This window comes from Osmia lignaria, chromosome 5, assembly GCF_051020975.1.
Source record: "Osmia lignaria lignaria isolate PbOS001 chromosome 5, iyOsmLign1, whole genome shotgun sequence".
In the NCBI taxonomy this organism is placed as follows: Eukaryota; Metazoa; Arthropoda; class Insecta; order Hymenoptera; family Megachilidae; genus Osmia; species Osmia lignaria.
The window spans coordinates 10,026,947-10,043,531 of record NC_135036.1 but is presented as its reverse complement, the minus strand read 5'-3'; the positions used below and the strand labels follow the sequence as shown (position 1 = coordinate 10,043,531).

The window sequence follows — 16,585 nt, the reverse complement described above, 5'->3', positions numbered from 1 at the left end:
CTAACATTGATGATTTGAAATCTTTAACTACCGATCCTAAGTACCTTGAATATTATCACCAAAGCAGAAGATTACAGACAGAGATAAGCGACAGCGAGTTGGCCTTACGTTAACTCTTCGGGGTTAATTTTTAATTACCTTAATGCAATTGCTGTTTGATATCAACTTCGAAGAGCCAACGACTTTTAATACTTTATTTCAAAGCGCACAAACGATTGATGGAAGTAAAGAAAGATTAGAAGTAGGAATCGAGGGCAGAGCAGTAGTAAGCCTGGCAAAAGTAGATAGTAGCTAAAGCAAGAGATTCCCTAAGGAATCGAACAAGTCGAATGATAAACGAGTCGATTATAGTGAAAATAGAGAGACAGAAGTGGAAAAGGAAAGAAGAGAAGAGAAGCGGACAGGAAGACACGCAGACAGCGAGACGCATCGAAAGACACCAAGAGGAGGGAGGAGGGTAGTTACCGCGAGCCTGACGTACTAGGCAGGTCGTTAAAGGTGACCTTGGGCTTGAATTTCTTGTTCAGCCAACCCTTTTCCACGTTCGCCACACCGTTCGCGTCGCTCGGCGACCTGGTGGGCGACGGTCGTAATTTTGGTCTCAACCAATAGATCTGTTCGTCGTCGACCGTCGATTCTCCGTCGACCGAATCAGTGTTTCCTGAGGATTAAATCTAATTAAGAAATCGATCTTTACAGGTCTCTCGATGGACTTTGGGTGAAGAGTTCGTTACCTTGGGAGCGCGCTTTCCTTTCGATCGCCGCCTTCTGTATCACGCTCATGATGGCCTTCTTCGGGGAGGCGTCGGCAATAGTGTACGTTCTGCCGTTACCGACCACCAGCAATGGCGCGCTGGTACCGTCCTCTTCGTCCCTCGCAGACAAAAGATCCACGTCGGTCACCAGCTTCACCGACCTTGCCGATCTGACGGTCGCGCGACCGATCGTCACCCTCAATTTGAATGTCCACCGTTGTTTAATGGTGAGGAAGATCCAGATCACCAGCCAGAGGAACAAATGGAGAACGGTGGCGACGATGCAGGCCAAGATGGCACCGTCCAAACTGCCTCGATAAACGACGCTGTAATCGTACAACAACGGCGCGCTACATATCGCGATCGCTAGAAACACGCAAAGAGCCGTGCAATGGATAAAATAAACCCAGCCGTTCTTGTCGCGGTTCTCCTTCGACAGGATCACTCGACGTTCGCGTTCCTGGTTCAGGAACGCCGTGAATCTGAAGACAAAATAAGATAAGTTCATAAATAGTCAGGATTTCGAGGTTGAAAATTGTCTGACAACTGCAAAACTCACCTGCCGTAAGCATAAAAGTACATCACCATGCTCGAACACAGTACCAACAGAGAAGACAGAGCGAAAAGTACCAGAGTGACATGTGGATTTAATAAAAAGTAAGAGTCTCCGAATATCGTTGATATACTGCTGCTGGTCGAAATCGTCCGATACTGTTGCCGAAGAACAGGCAACACTTTCAAAGGTCCCATAACTTGAACCTAAAATACAATAGCGTGAATGGATGTCTCACCTTTTTCTCTATCGAAGTTGCTTACCTTGTAAAGAACAGACATCCCAACGTAAGCTAGCAAGCTCTGGGCGGAATTAATGACCAATTGAAAACTGAAAATGGTGCCCAATGCTTTGTTGCACGACCAGAACACCGCGGGATACCTGACGGAGTACACGCCAAGAGCGATCGCGTAATTCAGGTACTCCAAGGTGATGGGTCCGTAAGATTCGGCTGAGAACAGAGAAATCAGAAGGGAAGACCTTATAATTAGACGAGGTAACAGAAGAAGAATGAAAATGGTAAAAATCTTACCGGGTTGAAATTCGAGGTTCAATTTCTCCGGATGATCCAAATCAGCCAGACTGTTCATCGTCAGGGACATACTCTGAGCCGTCATGTTTCCAGCGGAGACGACGGTCGTTCTGCTCGGTCTGATCGTCGTCGAAGGTCTCGTGAAATTTTTCGTCTTCGACCTATTCTTTAGATTATTATTCCTAAGAATCGTCTTGGGGGTGGGTCGCCTGGCTGGGTATCCATTTTTGACGGTGGTGCTCTTCAAAGTACTCGGTGTAGACGAAGGGAACAAGGGTGGTAAGGTCGTCCTCGCGATCGTCGTTTCCGATTCCTCCGTTTCCCTGAATTTCATCGTCGTCGACGTCGCGGTCGTTGTCGACGACCTAGTCGTGCTGGCGCTAGTTTTCGTCACCCTCGTGGTCGATGGATCGATCGAGGAGGTGGCGATAGAGTTGGTGAGCGAACCGGAAGTAGTGCTGGGACTGGAAGTTGGCGCGTTGGGTGGCGGTAGGCCGGTGCTCGGTGGTCGAAACAAGCCGAGAAAATTGTTGGTAGTCTCGCGATTTTTAGTTTCGATCGTTTTGTCGACGACATCCAGATCTGAGAAGGTGGTAATTACGTCGTTCGGTTCGTCGTCGGGTGTCAGGGTAACGAAAGGCTGAGGAGTTATGAAACCGGTCAGAATGCTAAGGTTCACGTTCGGGTTCATGAAGCTCGATACAACCAGTCGATCCCGGTGAATCACTAGCCAATCCAAATCCGTACGCCATATCGCTTCTGCAAAATAGGAAATTCATTCGTAACTTTGGAATTTTTCTCTTTGGAGAAAAGGACGACGGAAGGGTTTGATCGATCGGTAAAACTAAGGTAACGGAGATTACGCGTACGACTAATTTGTCGAAGGGAAGGAGAGATTTCTCTCTCCCGGCTAGACGATTCGAGGAAGGATTCTAGAGACGAGGAATCCTGTGGCAAACCGTATGCACACACCTGGCCGATCAATACGCGAACCAGGACGTAGTCAGGACGAAGTTGCCCTGTTACATCCCGACCGCGCTCCCCCTACTTCCCTATCCCATCCCCCATCCGTCCTTTCTACGTGCGCGAGTCGCTCTACACCGTGGCGATAGTGTTCGGAACCTAACGGCAGGCCGATTAGTTACCCTTCTTCTTTATTTTCTTTCTCAACAAATAAAACACCGGATAGACACGCTGTGGTTACTGCGTCTGTTTGCAAATTGCATACATTGTTCAACTTGCCGCGAAGATGAGGATAAAAATGCGTGGTTTCCTAGAAAAAAGCCCCTGCCGTTCCGAGTGGATGCGGAGGAAAATATTTGCTCCCTCTGTTTCAATATTCCAAACGACGTTACCAGCTACCTTTCTATCCGACCCCACAACGGAACGTCGAAAGATGGTCCACGCCTTTACTCGTTTTTCCCCCCGTTTTCTCCGTCTCGTTAAGGGATGAAATTTTTCAAAGGCAGCCAGTTTTCAAAGAAATTACACCGGTACCACCGAACAAACGAACCGAAAAGTCTAGGTTCCCTCGTTTTAGGCTATTTTCGCAAGGGTTTTTCAACGACCATCCCGACGACGTTTATAGTTTTCTTTCTAAAATACTTTTACCTCGTCTCGGTTCTATTTCGTCCGACGACACATTGACTCGTACTACTTATTCGATTCTCCCTCGCGTTGGTAATTCAGTCGGCCGATGATCGATTTGACGAATCGAGAGAGGGAGGAAAATGGTACTTGAAAAACGGCACTCGAGCACGGAAGCTGTTAGTTTCGTGCGTTATTACCTTTTGGCAGAAATCCAGCGTGTATCAGCCTGGCTTCCATGAGCAGCGAGGGTAACAGGAAGCACATGGCCGTGCAAAGGTGTAGAAAGGCCGCGGTGGGACCTCCGTGCCTCCATAAATTATTTGCCAAACCTGCGAGCGAATCGTGGACGGATCAGTCGGCCCTCGGGACAGAGTATTTTACACGGCATACGTTGCGACCACCGTTCGAACGACGGATCGTACAAAAGGTAGACGATGTACTTACTGTGGTCGAGATTGTTGGTGAGCAGCGACGAGGGTGGGTCGCGGGAGCACGCGCTCAAGTGGCGGCCCAGTTTCACTCCGTCGTTGGCAAGGTTGCCGAGCTTCAGGAACGCCGCGCCAAGGAGAACCGGAAGAAGCACCACCCCGGTACCGGCCAGCACCAGACACGCGTACAGTTCTACCTTCGGCGGAGGTGCGTCCGCTGGCCATGGTAACGACAAGTACGCTGTAACAACGATCGAAACTTTCCAAATTATTTTCCTCGCGAAACGGAATGAAAGAGGGGCGAAATACTCGACTCACCGGCGAAACGTTTCGCGTATCTCAGCCCGATGTAAGCCTGAAACGCGACCGCTAAAATGCCGTACCAAACGGACCACAGGTTGTTCACGTGGCCTCGTATACAGGAACTCTGTCTGCTCGATCTTCGTGGCTTCCTCGCTTTCGCGGTGCTCGAAACACCGCTCGAGCTTATGCTGGACACTATCGGAAGCGGTTTCAACGGTTTCTTACATTTCGCTTGATTCACTTCGTTGTTGTTCTCGTAGCCCATCAAGCTTCCCGTCATTGACATCTTGCTCCTGGGAAAGAAGTCCATGTATTATAATTAAAAAAGAGAATCGTCGCCATTTTCAACGGGTTGTTGCACGGTTAAAGAGGGAGTCGTTGTCTTCTAACTCGACGTCGTTTCCACGTTTTATATCTGTCAGGCCACTCGGCCTCTTGGGACACTTTGTTCCCTTTTCCACGTTTTCCTTGCTCCCACCGGATATACCCTTTCCCCCTCTTTATACACCGTTGCCCGCGGGGTTAAAACATCTACGCCCGTGCTTTTTCTCTTCCTTCTTCGCGTATTTTGCAAGCGCTTTGATGCAATTTCACCACGAAATACAGTTTTATTCGGCCCTGGGAAATTGCTGAATTGATAAATCCTTTTTTTAGAGAAAAAGTAGAATCGATCGAATGGAGTAGATCGAATCGTGCTCGAGCAATTAAACCGGAATACCCTTGGCTGGCTCGCAAAACTCGGCAGCTCGATGGGCTTCGCTCGAACCCTTCGGCTACGCCCTCGCGCCCTTCGACCCTCCGCGAACACGCCACTGTAAAGCCTCGAGTTTTACGCTCCTCTGGGAGCAGATTCGCCGATCGAACTCGAGGAAGGGAACGCGGCGCGTGCAAAGATCAATTAACATCGGACAATCGACTGGCGCACGCACGGGAATGCATGAACGCGTCAAGTATTCTAATTACCGAGTATTATTCTGCTTCCTTCCCTTTCGAACGTATTACTGATTCGAACGAGTTTGTTCAGAACGCTCGACGCGAAGCTTTGGCATGTTTGACGGTTACTGAGAGTTACCTGAAACAAATGAAAAGGTCGAACGAATTAGCCAAAGAAATTTGTTCCTTTTTTTAAGGAAAACTCGTCGAACTCGCGTTCTTTTCCTCTTTCGAGATAAGAGACGTACAGGGAACGAATACGAAGCTCGGTTAAAAGTCGTTTGCCGATAAGCGGCGGGCAAGAGGATAAGGGGAGCGAAGGAAAATAGGGACGCGTGAAATTGTTCGAGAGAAGTCACGTTTCGAGTTTCTTTCCGTTTCGAACCGCGAGGATCTCGATGCGTTTGCCGGTTGAAGGAACGACAAAGCTCACCACCACGAATATGATTGCGTAGTTGCGTCTACCGACGACAATCGTGAACGATACAAAAGAGCCGGAACAGAGGAGGGCTAGCGTACCGTGATAATTCTAGTGCCTTTACGAGTATCCCTCTCCCTCCCTCCGTAGATGAAACTCCCCTTAGCTCTCAAGGTCCTTGAGAACCCCTCGTACGGGTTAACTGTTACCTCTTTCTCAGACAACGATGCACATTTCTCGCTTATCGAGCACACGACCAACAGGTCGATCCCTCGATATTTATTCTCCAAGGATAGGAGCAAACGAGCGGAAGAAGGATACCTCGTCTATCGGCTTCGAAAGATAGCGGGGGCCGCGTTACCGGGGTTTCGTTAATGAATGGTGGCGCCGACGTTAATTATCTCGGAAAATTTCGCGGCGAGAGTTGTGCAAACATCGTTAAGAGATAATGGCTGGTCTGTCTGACATCCGGGAAAAACGGAATCTCGGTAGAATCGCATACGCGACGGGATTGTCGAAAAGTTAGCCGTGCATTCGATTTCTGTGTATTTTTTCTGTCGTGCTGACGGATAAGGGAGGAAAGGGTTGGGAAATCGGGCGCACGGATGGAGGAAAAGGGCAAAGCGATGATCGCTGCCGCAGCGTGTTCTGTCTCTGTTTTTCACCCCTTTAACATAGAGTCGAGAGTCTCGAATGCTTCGAGAGGGAATTGACTGAGCGCGCGTGGTTCGCAAACCGCGCGACGAACGCAGCGGGATTAAATGCCGAAGGAATGTTCAGTCACCTTCCCGTGAATTCAGAAAACAGGGAATTCAGCGGTGCTCCGAGTGGCGAACTTTGTAACTTTGACGAATCTGAAATGAATTTTCCTTTCCGCGATCCCCGATCGAACCGAATCTTTCTTTAGTATCTCGCTTCTTTAACGACAGAAGCTGCAGCGTTCTCGAGAAGATTACTCGGGTAGAATTTCCTTTATGGTTACACGTCGCTCGTTCTTACATTACCAGAAGGCTCGAAAAGAGAACGTCGTGCCACGGAGACTACCTTGCCGAGAAAACTGACCCGAACGGAGAAAATGAAAGCACCCCTTTTGCGTTTGATCTCGCGCCGACTAAGAAAACCGGAGCGAGAACGGGACAACGGGGAAGAAAGGAAACGGAGAGGGAGGGAAAGTCTATTTTCACAGAGCGCAATCATTTCCGATGCCGTAAACGTAATCTCTAGGTGGCTGACCTATTTGTCAGCCTTTTATTCTCTACTGGAAGATATTTTTCCTGTGTTCAGCTTGCTACGAAACTGAAACGAGCGGAGGATTGATCCGGTCCTCGCTCCAGGAGCCGATAAACGGCTGGAAATCGCGTATGATGAAACGAGACGGGGGTTAAATTGGATATTGTTGTACGAGTCCGATAAATAATTGATCGAAACGCGTCGAATGATAAGTAACGCTTTCCCGCGAAGGGGAATCTCCTCCGGATGGCGATGGTCGAGGAAACCCGCGCAGACGAATGGTCGACAGGGTAATGGGAAATCGCGCGGACCTGAAAGAGGAACCATCTGGCTTGCAACAAGGGTCGTACACCCTACGTCTTACGCCCTACGTTCTCTTTCTCAGGGGAAAAAGAAGGCGTCCAGAAGGGCGAGTAAAACGAATTCTGATGAAATTACAAGTTCTTAGGCTATTTCAGTGCCGTGACTAGTCGAGAACAAAGCCACCCTCGAGGAATCGTAGTAGAATGTTTCCACGATCCATTCCCTTCGCGTGTTTTCGACATCGAATTTCTCTACAAAGTTTCGAAAACTTTGAGAAGAGAAAATATCTGTATGTTGGAAAATGAGAAAAGAACGGTGGAAACCTTTGTTACCGGTACCATTGTCGAGGCCGCGATTCTCGATAATGTCGCGACGATACGAACAGCGAAAGGTACAACGGTACCGTGATCCGTGAAATGATTGTGCCCCGGCAATATCGTCCTCGCGAGTAATCCGTCAACGCGTCAAAGCGATCTACTCACCGAACGGAGAAGAACCGCCGTCGTCGTCGACGCCGACGTCGAGCCGGAAATGCGTTTTAGACACCGTTGAGATCTGGAATTTAAAGCAGAGATTCGATCGCTTTATATTTTACATGCTATCACTCGTTATCAACGTATACTAACGAAACAGAACAATGAACTTTTTCAAACGTGTCCACCCTCTCTTTTTCTATGGAGCGTTTGACGCTTGTAACGACAGCGAAAAGACGCAAAGTGCCTACAGTTTTCTCTTTCCCCGCGTGTACGTTCCAATAGTGCATTCGCCGCAGTGCCTTTCTTTCCCTTTGTTCCCTTCACAATGGCCTCCGCGTTTTTCATAGCCGCGTGTTAGCGCACCGCTGGGTTCGTTACCTCCAACAACAGTATTGTCGTTCGACTTCGAGTTTGGCCTTATTCTTTCTCGATCCTGTTTAACGCGAAAATCTTCGACAAATGTATCGAGGATCTCTATTCGAGAGTAAAATTAATCAGAGTAAATCGCAGTCCGATATTTGACGTTCGCTTATCGATCTTGTGCATCGCGATGCAAACATCGGAGAACGTTAATTAACCGCTGCAGCGGTTGCATCGATCGGTGCACGTCCTTCTCCTCGATGTTAGAGTTTAGTCTCTAATGGAAAAGGCAAAGCGTGTTATACACTGAGAGAGTAACGAGTTTCGTACATTTCATTACGACCTTTTGATTAAGAAACCAACTGGTCATGGGCTACGTACATCGTATATCTCGAGCGGTCCGTTGCAAGGTAGAAACCGTGAACGAATTAATTTGCATTTTACGGCAATTTGGAGGAGATGATTTATCTCGAGACAAGCGCTTATTCGCGTGCACCAACGCGGTATGTATCGCGTTGTCGCTCGTTATTTCCGTTTCCGGCACGCCTCCAAGTTAACCGCTTACGTAGCGAGGAGTAGCAGAAACACGAGTGTTCGAAATTGCCTGGAAACGATTTAACCTGGGTATCTACCTATCGTTTTTCCATCCGATTCTCCGAATCGGTTTCGAGGAAAAATCGAGGAAAATGTAGCATCGATTGATCCTTGTTCGCAGTCGGGTATAACGATAGGAAAAGGGAGGAAATTGAGCGGAGAAGGAGGTGGCGCGTTAAAAGCCGCGATTGCTGTTTCATGCTCGCGTCGATCAACCGTTTCGCAACCCTTCGCCGCTACCTGACCTGCCACTCGATTAGTCTGGTTAACGTTAATCCGCAGTCGCCTGAAACGATCGAAACCTTATTTTTTCTTTCCCTCTCAGTTTCCGGCAATTTGTCTCTCCTTTGCAGGACTAATAAAAAAACGAAGAGGAAAAGTTTGCCGCAACACGCTCTATCGAATTCGGTTTAATCGTGCGTCAAATTTCCTTGGCGTGTATTCGCGCGTCGTGAGACTGCAAGGGTGGGGGGTGGAAAATCATTATTTGGAAGAGAGGAAAGTTATTGGAGAACGATAGAGCGAGTTCGAGATATCGGTGGGACGGTAGGTGGCCGCTGGATGGCGGATGGATCCTCGACCTGCATTCGATGCTCGAGGACAATGCATCGAGGTCCCTTTTGTTTGTCGGTCAACACCGAAGGCATCGAGAGCGACGAGTGGTTGGCGGGCTGCCAACGGGTAGCGCGCCGCTAGCGCCTGCATGTATCGCGTATATACACACGATTCGCGCGTCCAGTTGGACATCGACGCCTCAATTATCGACGACCACGGGCACGCGATCGATCGTTCGAACACACTGTACAGCCCGCGCTGCTCCTTCCAATTTACCCTGTTCGTATCGAGCCGGAAGAAAGTCACGAACCAGCGGAAGATCGCGGCTATTCGTAGAAAAATCCAATTGGAAAGTTGCCAACGAACGCTTGCCCTTATGGAACGGGGGCTGGAAAATGACTCGAGTTCACCCCGTTCGGTGAAACGAAAGTGCAATCGACGCGGGTGAATCGTTTTCGCGTTCGATCTATGATCCATGGAATACATAGATGGAAATGATCGCGAGACGCGCACGTGCGATCAGAAACGCGTGTAGGCTGTAAAGAGGTCGAGTTCTACCCGTTCAAGTCGCTCGGCTATTTGCGTAGACGGGGTCCCCGGTTACGCATCGCGTGCACCGTTCATTCCCATAGCCCGCTCGTTCCATTTTCGCTTTATGTTTGGTTTCGGTGTGTCCGCACCGAAATAGCCCGATCTTCCCTATAGACGATCGCGCGACCGTAAATTCTCGCCGAGTTACGTACGTGGTAATTGGCGCGATTGGTAGGGTGATAGAGAGCAGGTTGAATTCGGTGATGCGTCGCTAGATCCAACCTATCACCGTCCCATTCATCGTCCACGTTCATTATCGAAAATTTACCGATTCCAATCGGTCGAGATCGAGAAAAAGCGCGCAGGTTCCTTTTTCCTAGAACCGATACTCGGTCAACGGTAAGGGTTGTTTCCGATGAAACACAGTCGCGAGAAAACGGTAATCGACGTCTCGATTTTCAATCTCGGACGAGTATTAATTAAGCAACGATCGCGGTGCTAGCGATATTGCTCGTCTCGACGACTTTTAATTACACGCTCGACTTTGAAATCACCGACTCCTCCGGCTGGTAGAATTGAATTTCCATCGACGAGAGCGCGAACAGGGGACGTTCCGAGCATTTCCAACGCATCGATGAATTCCGAATAGAGGTACGTGCAAATGAACGCAAAACGGAACAAAGTTACCGCGGAAACGTCCAAGCTTCGCTTCGATATTCCATCGATCTTCCGTTTTCCAGCGGGAACAAAGCGGACAACGAAAACCACGGGGACTGTGTCACTCGCGGCACCGGGATCCTACAGCTCTGGCCGGAAATCGATTTTCCATCGAAACTTCTCCCGGCTCGCAAACGTTTTCATCCCCGTGTTTCTAACCCTCGGAAAACTTGATTTCCTGCGTGTCGTTTACCAGCTGAAAAAACAAACCGATACCGTCGTGAAACGAACCTTCCTTTTCCTACTTCGTTTTCAGATTTACAGATCGATCCGTTTGCGATCCGGCGGTAAAAAAAGCTCTACCATTCGACGGCTGGGAAACAACGCGTGATTGAGAGGCGCGGTAAACGAACTGAGGGGAGTGACTTATGAACGGAAACGGAGTATATTTTATAGACAGGGTTAAATTTAGTCCGCGCGGTTCAATGGAATCGGTGTTTTACCAAAACCATGCCACTATCAACACCCCGGCACTGTTCCAGCCGCTGTATTCTTGGAACACGCGCGAGTCGATCACGCTTTTATGGAACGTTTAATTATTTACGTTTCCTTTCGAAATCATCGAGCGGTTTACGTACGGAATTTCCTCCGTTAAACAAGGAGCTGTTTTTTCGAATGGAATATCGCGCGTACGAACGGAAAATGAATAGAGCTTGGGGGAAAAATGATCGTTCGAAGCACGTGTTTCCGCGAGATTCGCGAAACACAGCTGGGGAGAATGTCTTCTGGCGTTGCTGCCAGCCTTTCCTTGGCGAATCGATAAAACCATAGCTCGCGACACCGAGATTCTTTGTCTCCTGGAAGGGCGCCGATACGTATTTCGTACGCGTGAAGCGGAAGAGGAAGAGGGCGGGGAATTTAGCGAAAGAACGAGCGGGTACAGGCGAAAAGCAACAATTAGATCGCGACACTGGCGAGGATGCTTGGTCGAGGCTCTTCGATCGGCATCGGTGAGTCATCGCCCCTTAAGACATTCCCCAAAGAAAGTTGGGAAAGTTCGCAGGGTTGCGAGGATGACTCACTCTCGAGATTCACCCTCGATTCGAGCTAGCCATCCTGGATTCGGGATAGCCTCGGGATGCTATAAACCGCGATTGGAAACTGCCAGAGTCCTGTCCCGATGGATGAAAATTTAGTTCCACCTTCTCAATTACCACCATCATCCTAGTTATTAACGAAATCGTCTGCTTGATCACCCGAAATCCAAATTGCTTTTCAAAGTCGCGCTATACCAAAGGAATTTCGTAATTGGACAATTATCGATCTCTTTACATCTAGCGTGACTTAGAACGCACCACTCTGTTTCTCCACGGAACAACGACAATTATTAGCGGACAGCGAGCAAAGCAATAGTCATTCCCACCCTTCGGTCCTTCCTCCCTTTTATCGCAGTCCCTTTCGACAGTCATCGACCCTCGCTTCTCTCCCTACGGCACTCTGGTTCCTCCTTCTCTCGCCCCATCCTCCGCGTTGTACCCTTCAATCAATACCCGATTCCGATACTGATGCATATTATCAGATACCGATCTCCAATTTCGCGTTTCCAAACCGAAGGAAAAAGGAATTTTTGAATCAGCTACGCGAATATTAAATCGCAAAGAAGGAAATCGGAGGTAGGACACGGTGAACGTCAGTTTTCGCGTCAGTCTTGTCTGCGATCGGGACTGACAGCCGTGCCGTAATTAGCTGACGGAAATTTCTCCGCTTCGCTGGAAGGTTGCCGGGTGTAGAATAATTGAAAAGACAACGGGAACCGATCGAGCGTGGTGCCTGTTGCGACAGACGAAAGGCAAGTATCTGGAATTTCGAGATCGTCGAAGCAACCTCGTCGAGTCTGAAGCGAACGAGCGACGGGATTCTTAATCGCGTTAGGAGAGTTCGCGACCTGGGGTTCATAGGTGCGGGAAGACTCCGGTTTACAAGATCCCGACCGGTTTCCGCGGTATCTATCGATCAGACTTGCGAGGATGAACGCGTGCGTCGTATGCGGTACGCGACTCGCGAGCCAGAGGGTAAGTTTTTCGTGGCCGATCCCCGACAATGGGACCCGCGTTTATCGCCGCGATATCGATTCGCCGTGTTGCCGCGGCAAATCCCAGCAGCTTCGCGTAATACCCGCATTATGCAAATCGTCCGCTCGACCGCCCTGTAATTACACTTTTAACCCCTTTAAACGGTGCTTTTCGTTCGGAAATCGATTTCCTAACCACGCTCGATTCAACCAAACCATCAGCCCGGGCACTCTAATTTCCACGAATCGCGATTCCTTTTCCTACGACAAAACCGTTGAAACGGATCCTAGCTCGGCTAGCCGATAAATAATGTTTCTTCCCACCGGAGAGATTACATCGGAAAGCCTGATAATCCGACTGAAAGCGAAGCTTCCTTCCTCAACGGATTAATTCGGGAACGGAATATCGATGCGTTTGCGAAGGTAATTAGTTTTGCGGCGACGAGGGATCGAGTCCGATCAGTTCCCGCGAGCGAAAGACGTCCGACCGTCGAAAGGGGTGGATTAATCGAAGGCTGTACCGCCGCGGAAACGCGACCAGACGGTTCACGTCGCAGGATTAAAACGTCGATAGACCGAAAGTAGGGAAACGTTTGGAACGGTTATGGTAGCGATGATTCGCGTAGCTGATTTACGCGACGATGCCCTGCGGCTCGCAGGTTCGTCGGAAAGACGGCTAACGACGGAAGCCGTATATTTTCTATTTCAATGGCCGTCTCGCTGCGACATAATCGTTTATCGATCTTCCGTTAAACGTTAATATCGTTTTCGAGGAAGGAATTCTGCTCGGAGTGAAATAAGGATATCTACGAGGTGCTCGCTAGTTTAATCCAGGAGGCGACGTTTGTACACGGTTGTCCGGCAGTACCGGTTATTCGGTGCAACCACGAGGAGTTACGGGAAACGAGAGTCACGCGATGCTTCGTTCTCGCTTAACTTGCTTTTCGAGCGTGTCGAACGGCAAATCGTAAATACGATTAGCGGAGAGCCGACGCGAAACTTGACGCGCTTGCGAATCCCGTCACGAGGGTGTCGCTGTATTTTGTTACGGCCAATTCGACGTGAAAAATCAAGCCTATTTACACCGTCGATCGAATTACCAGCCTCTGTAATTGAAAAGGAAAAGCTTGTCCGACGTGATCCTTTTTCGTCCAGGATATCGTTGGTACGCGTTCTCATAACGATTCCGCAGCCAGCTTCGAGTGACATTAGTTGACGGCACAGTTACGAACGTCCGGACATCCGGATGTCACGTAAGAGGACGTCGCGTCGGACTTTCTACTCCCTGAACGGCCGGCGTCGAGGTACGCGCGAATACGCGTCGTTTATCCGGCGCGAGGCGTCGATACGCGTGTCTAGCGTGTGTGTCTCAGGTTTCTCCACTTTTGCGCTCGATCGGGACCACTCCCTTTCGACTCGTATTCCATGGAATCGAAAATTTTCCCATTAAATTGAACGTTTCATCGGGGGACGTTCGATTTGCTTCCAGGTAGACTCGCGTCGTTTTCCTATCTTCGCCAGTGTCAACGACCTGTTAGAGATTTTCAGCGGTTCCGCGTCGTTTGATGCTGTTCCATCGAGATCGATTCGATACCTTTTACTCGGTCAGCCTCGAGACGAGGACCGTTGAAAACGCGTCTGCTCCTCGCTTCTTCCGCGATACGATACGCGGCAACGGAATCGTGCAAAGAAGCGAGGAAGGAAGCGAGATTTGCTTACCAAAAGTCTCCGTTTAATCCGCTGCGATAGAACAGCTCTGGCTGTCTCTCTCTTTGGCCGAGAGTAATCCGGAATAAAATCCCAAAGTGATTGCCTTCCTCTTTCTAGGATCCGGGCAAAGACGTGGCTCGAGGGTGGGAAGCTGTTCGTACGCGTCAAAATCGGCCGACGTTGCTACGCGCAAATCCGCCTCGTAAAAGGAAAAGAAGACGTCGATGACGGCGAGGAAAGTAGCCAATAGTCGGGGTAATCCTCGTCGAAAGATAAACGAAACGTCGAATCGATCGGGGTTTCTCGTTCGAGAAGGTAAAACAGAGGATTCCCGTTTGATTATTTTAATCAATCGGTGAAACTCGTTCGCTTCGGGTAACCAACTTTTCTCTAACTCGATGACATTTTCGTCGCGCCTTGCTATCGTCTCTTGTCACGAGAAGGTCGACTAAATGTCACCCACGACCCTCGGGACAGGAAGCAGAAGGTGTCGGGGTGGATTAAACGCTTGCGGAACACCGAAACTCTGGCTCTGTTTGTTATCAACTGCGGAGGATGCAACGGAAAAGAAGAGGAACGGCATCGTCACGGAACGGTGCACGCTTTGCATTTCGGCGATCCACTCCCACAATTGTTTATGGAAATTTATGCGCATCGGCGTACAATTTAACCAAAGGCTGATCGCAGGGTAAATCGTCGAGCGTACCTCGAGACGGACAGGCGAGATCTTGTCGATGCACGGAGTTCACCGAGTTTCGTGGGTATCCATTATCGTTATCTTCGCGAGCGCCCTCCACTTCCGGCCCACCCTTGCCCATAATTTGCCGAATTAGATCCGATTGAATTTCCGATAAAAAACCACTCGATCCTCGGTGCGTTGAAAAATACAGCGAACGAGAGACCGTTGAAACGAACAACGAGAGCAAATGCAGTGAATTTTTCGAATGCCTTCTACGAATTAAAATAGTCCCGCGGTGTGCGAGGAATTTTCACGTGAATAGGAAAGGACGGGAAAATGAAGAGGATGGGAGAAAAGAAGAAAGATTTAAAGGCCGCACCGCGCCGGAAGGGTGGCAATAGGGAGAGGAATGGAAAGGAGCTACTCGAAAGCGAGTAATTACTCGGTTGACAAACGCCAGAAACTTGCTAATCTGTGCGCGATCGTCGGTGAATACGCAGCTTGACGAGGACGAAGAACGAGGCTTGTTGTTATCGGGAAACAATTCAATTACCCGCGTAATATGCGAATTACGGATGGGGATGGTGTTCCGACTCGCAGCCCTTCGGTCTGTAAATATCTATGATGGGAAAAAAAAGGATAGATAGCTGCTCGATTAAACGATTACGACAGAAAATAGAATAGAAGAACGTTTCGCGGTAGTAACGGAATATTAAACTGTGTATTCGAGAAACAAGCCAGAGTAAAAAAGAGGTACACGGAAAGTAGCATCGGTAGAATTGAATTTAGCGTAAGTGGAAGTATCGTACGATACGTACAGAAGGAAAAGAACAGCGAGCAGATTGGAGAAGCGAAGAGGAGGAGGCGGAAAGAGGAAGGTGCATACGTAGCTATCCTTTGTACGAGATAATGAGAAGAATTCAATTAGTCTGCGGTTGGCGTCCAACGCTTCCTTCCTGATCGTGTACCTAACCTTTCGTATAGGATGTACGCGTAAACGTGTGCGTTCCTGTGGTTGCAAAAGCGGTATCTCATCGTAAACTTGATACCTCGTACATTATGACACACACCTTTTCGAAGAAACTCGCGTTCTTTACGATATCGCGGGTTAAATTTATCCCAAGGGTGAAACGTCCGAGAAAATTCCTAGATAGCCGAAGGCAAATCGCGTTCGATCACTCGTTCGATGGTCGGAATTTAATTACGGTTGGAAAAACATCGGAGAAAAACTCAATGATAACGATACGTTTCGAAGCAGCTTTGATTCGCAGCCCCTTCAGCAGGTATTTGGTTATTTTTCCTGGCGTGGCGAGGGGGATGATCTTTACGAGCCGTAGGTCGACAGCTCGGTAGCGGTGAAAAAGGTGCGGCTGAAAAGGTTCGTTGAATATTAACGCGGACACCGCGGTCGCATCGCATCGATCTTATCTGGTCTAGCCTGGTCCAAAGGAGACGCACGCATTAAACTAAAAGCGTGTCATTGCACGCTCGGAACCCTTCGAATTTTCGCGAAACGCGTTCGAAAAAAATAATTCCAAGTTTACCGGATTTATCGCAACGCGATTAACGACCACAATTAACGAGCCCTACGAGAGAAAGTTCAAAGGTAGCCGACGATTCGGCAGCCTCCCCCGCTGCGTGCATATTTCTGCATCGATGAAATTCATTGGCGAAAGTAAACGCGTAAAGCAGCGAAACCGAGCCGGCCGTTGGTCGGAGGGAAATTTGATTGATAGGAGTTGAAGCGACCATCGGGAAAGCACTTTAGATAATTGGATACCGGTAAATCTCATTAGGCAAACCGAACAAGTACTTGCTTGTGTACACCGCGCGACAGCTCGCTAACGTACTTGGATAGATTCGATAAATTCGATAAATTCGAGTACCGCGTTATCTGACAGAGAAGT

General features: G+C 49.0%; 1 protein-coding gene across 11 annotated transcripts in view; it reads right to left on the bottom strand.

Moving 5' to 3' along the window:
• Window positions 1-16,585, bottom strand: part of tinc (transmembrane protein tincar) — a 30,430-nt gene that overhangs the window by 4,088 nt on the left and 9,757 nt on the right. For 5 of the 11 annotated variants that reach the window (XM_034325836.2, XM_034325835.2, XM_034325844.2 and 2 more), the window contains 10 exons: window positions 7,528-7,600; window positions 5,125-5,233; window positions 4,177-4,454; window positions 3,875-4,099; window positions 3,628-3,759; window positions 1,841-2,599; window positions 1,572-1,759; window positions 1,315-1,514; window positions 735-1,237; window positions 466-661 (listed from right to left, as the gene is read on the bottom strand). In XM_034325836.2, coding sequence (XP_034181727.2) covers window positions 466-661; window positions 735-1,237; window positions 1,315-1,514; window positions 1,572-1,759; window positions 1,841-2,599; window positions 3,628-3,759; window positions 3,875-4,099; window positions 4,177-4,447 — 2,474 coding nt within the window. In that variant the 5' untranslated portion in view covers window positions 4,448-4,454; window positions 5,125-5,233; window positions 7,528-7,600. The remainder of the gene's footprint in view (window positions 1-465; window positions 662-734; window positions 1,238-1,314; window positions 1,515-1,571; window positions 1,760-1,840; window positions 2,600-3,627; window positions 3,760-3,874; window positions 4,100-4,176; window positions 4,455-5,124; window positions 5,234-7,527; window positions 7,601-16,585) is intronic. The other 6 variants (XM_076688453.1, XM_034325841.2, XM_034325838.2 and 3 more) reach the window with 3 other exon arrangements.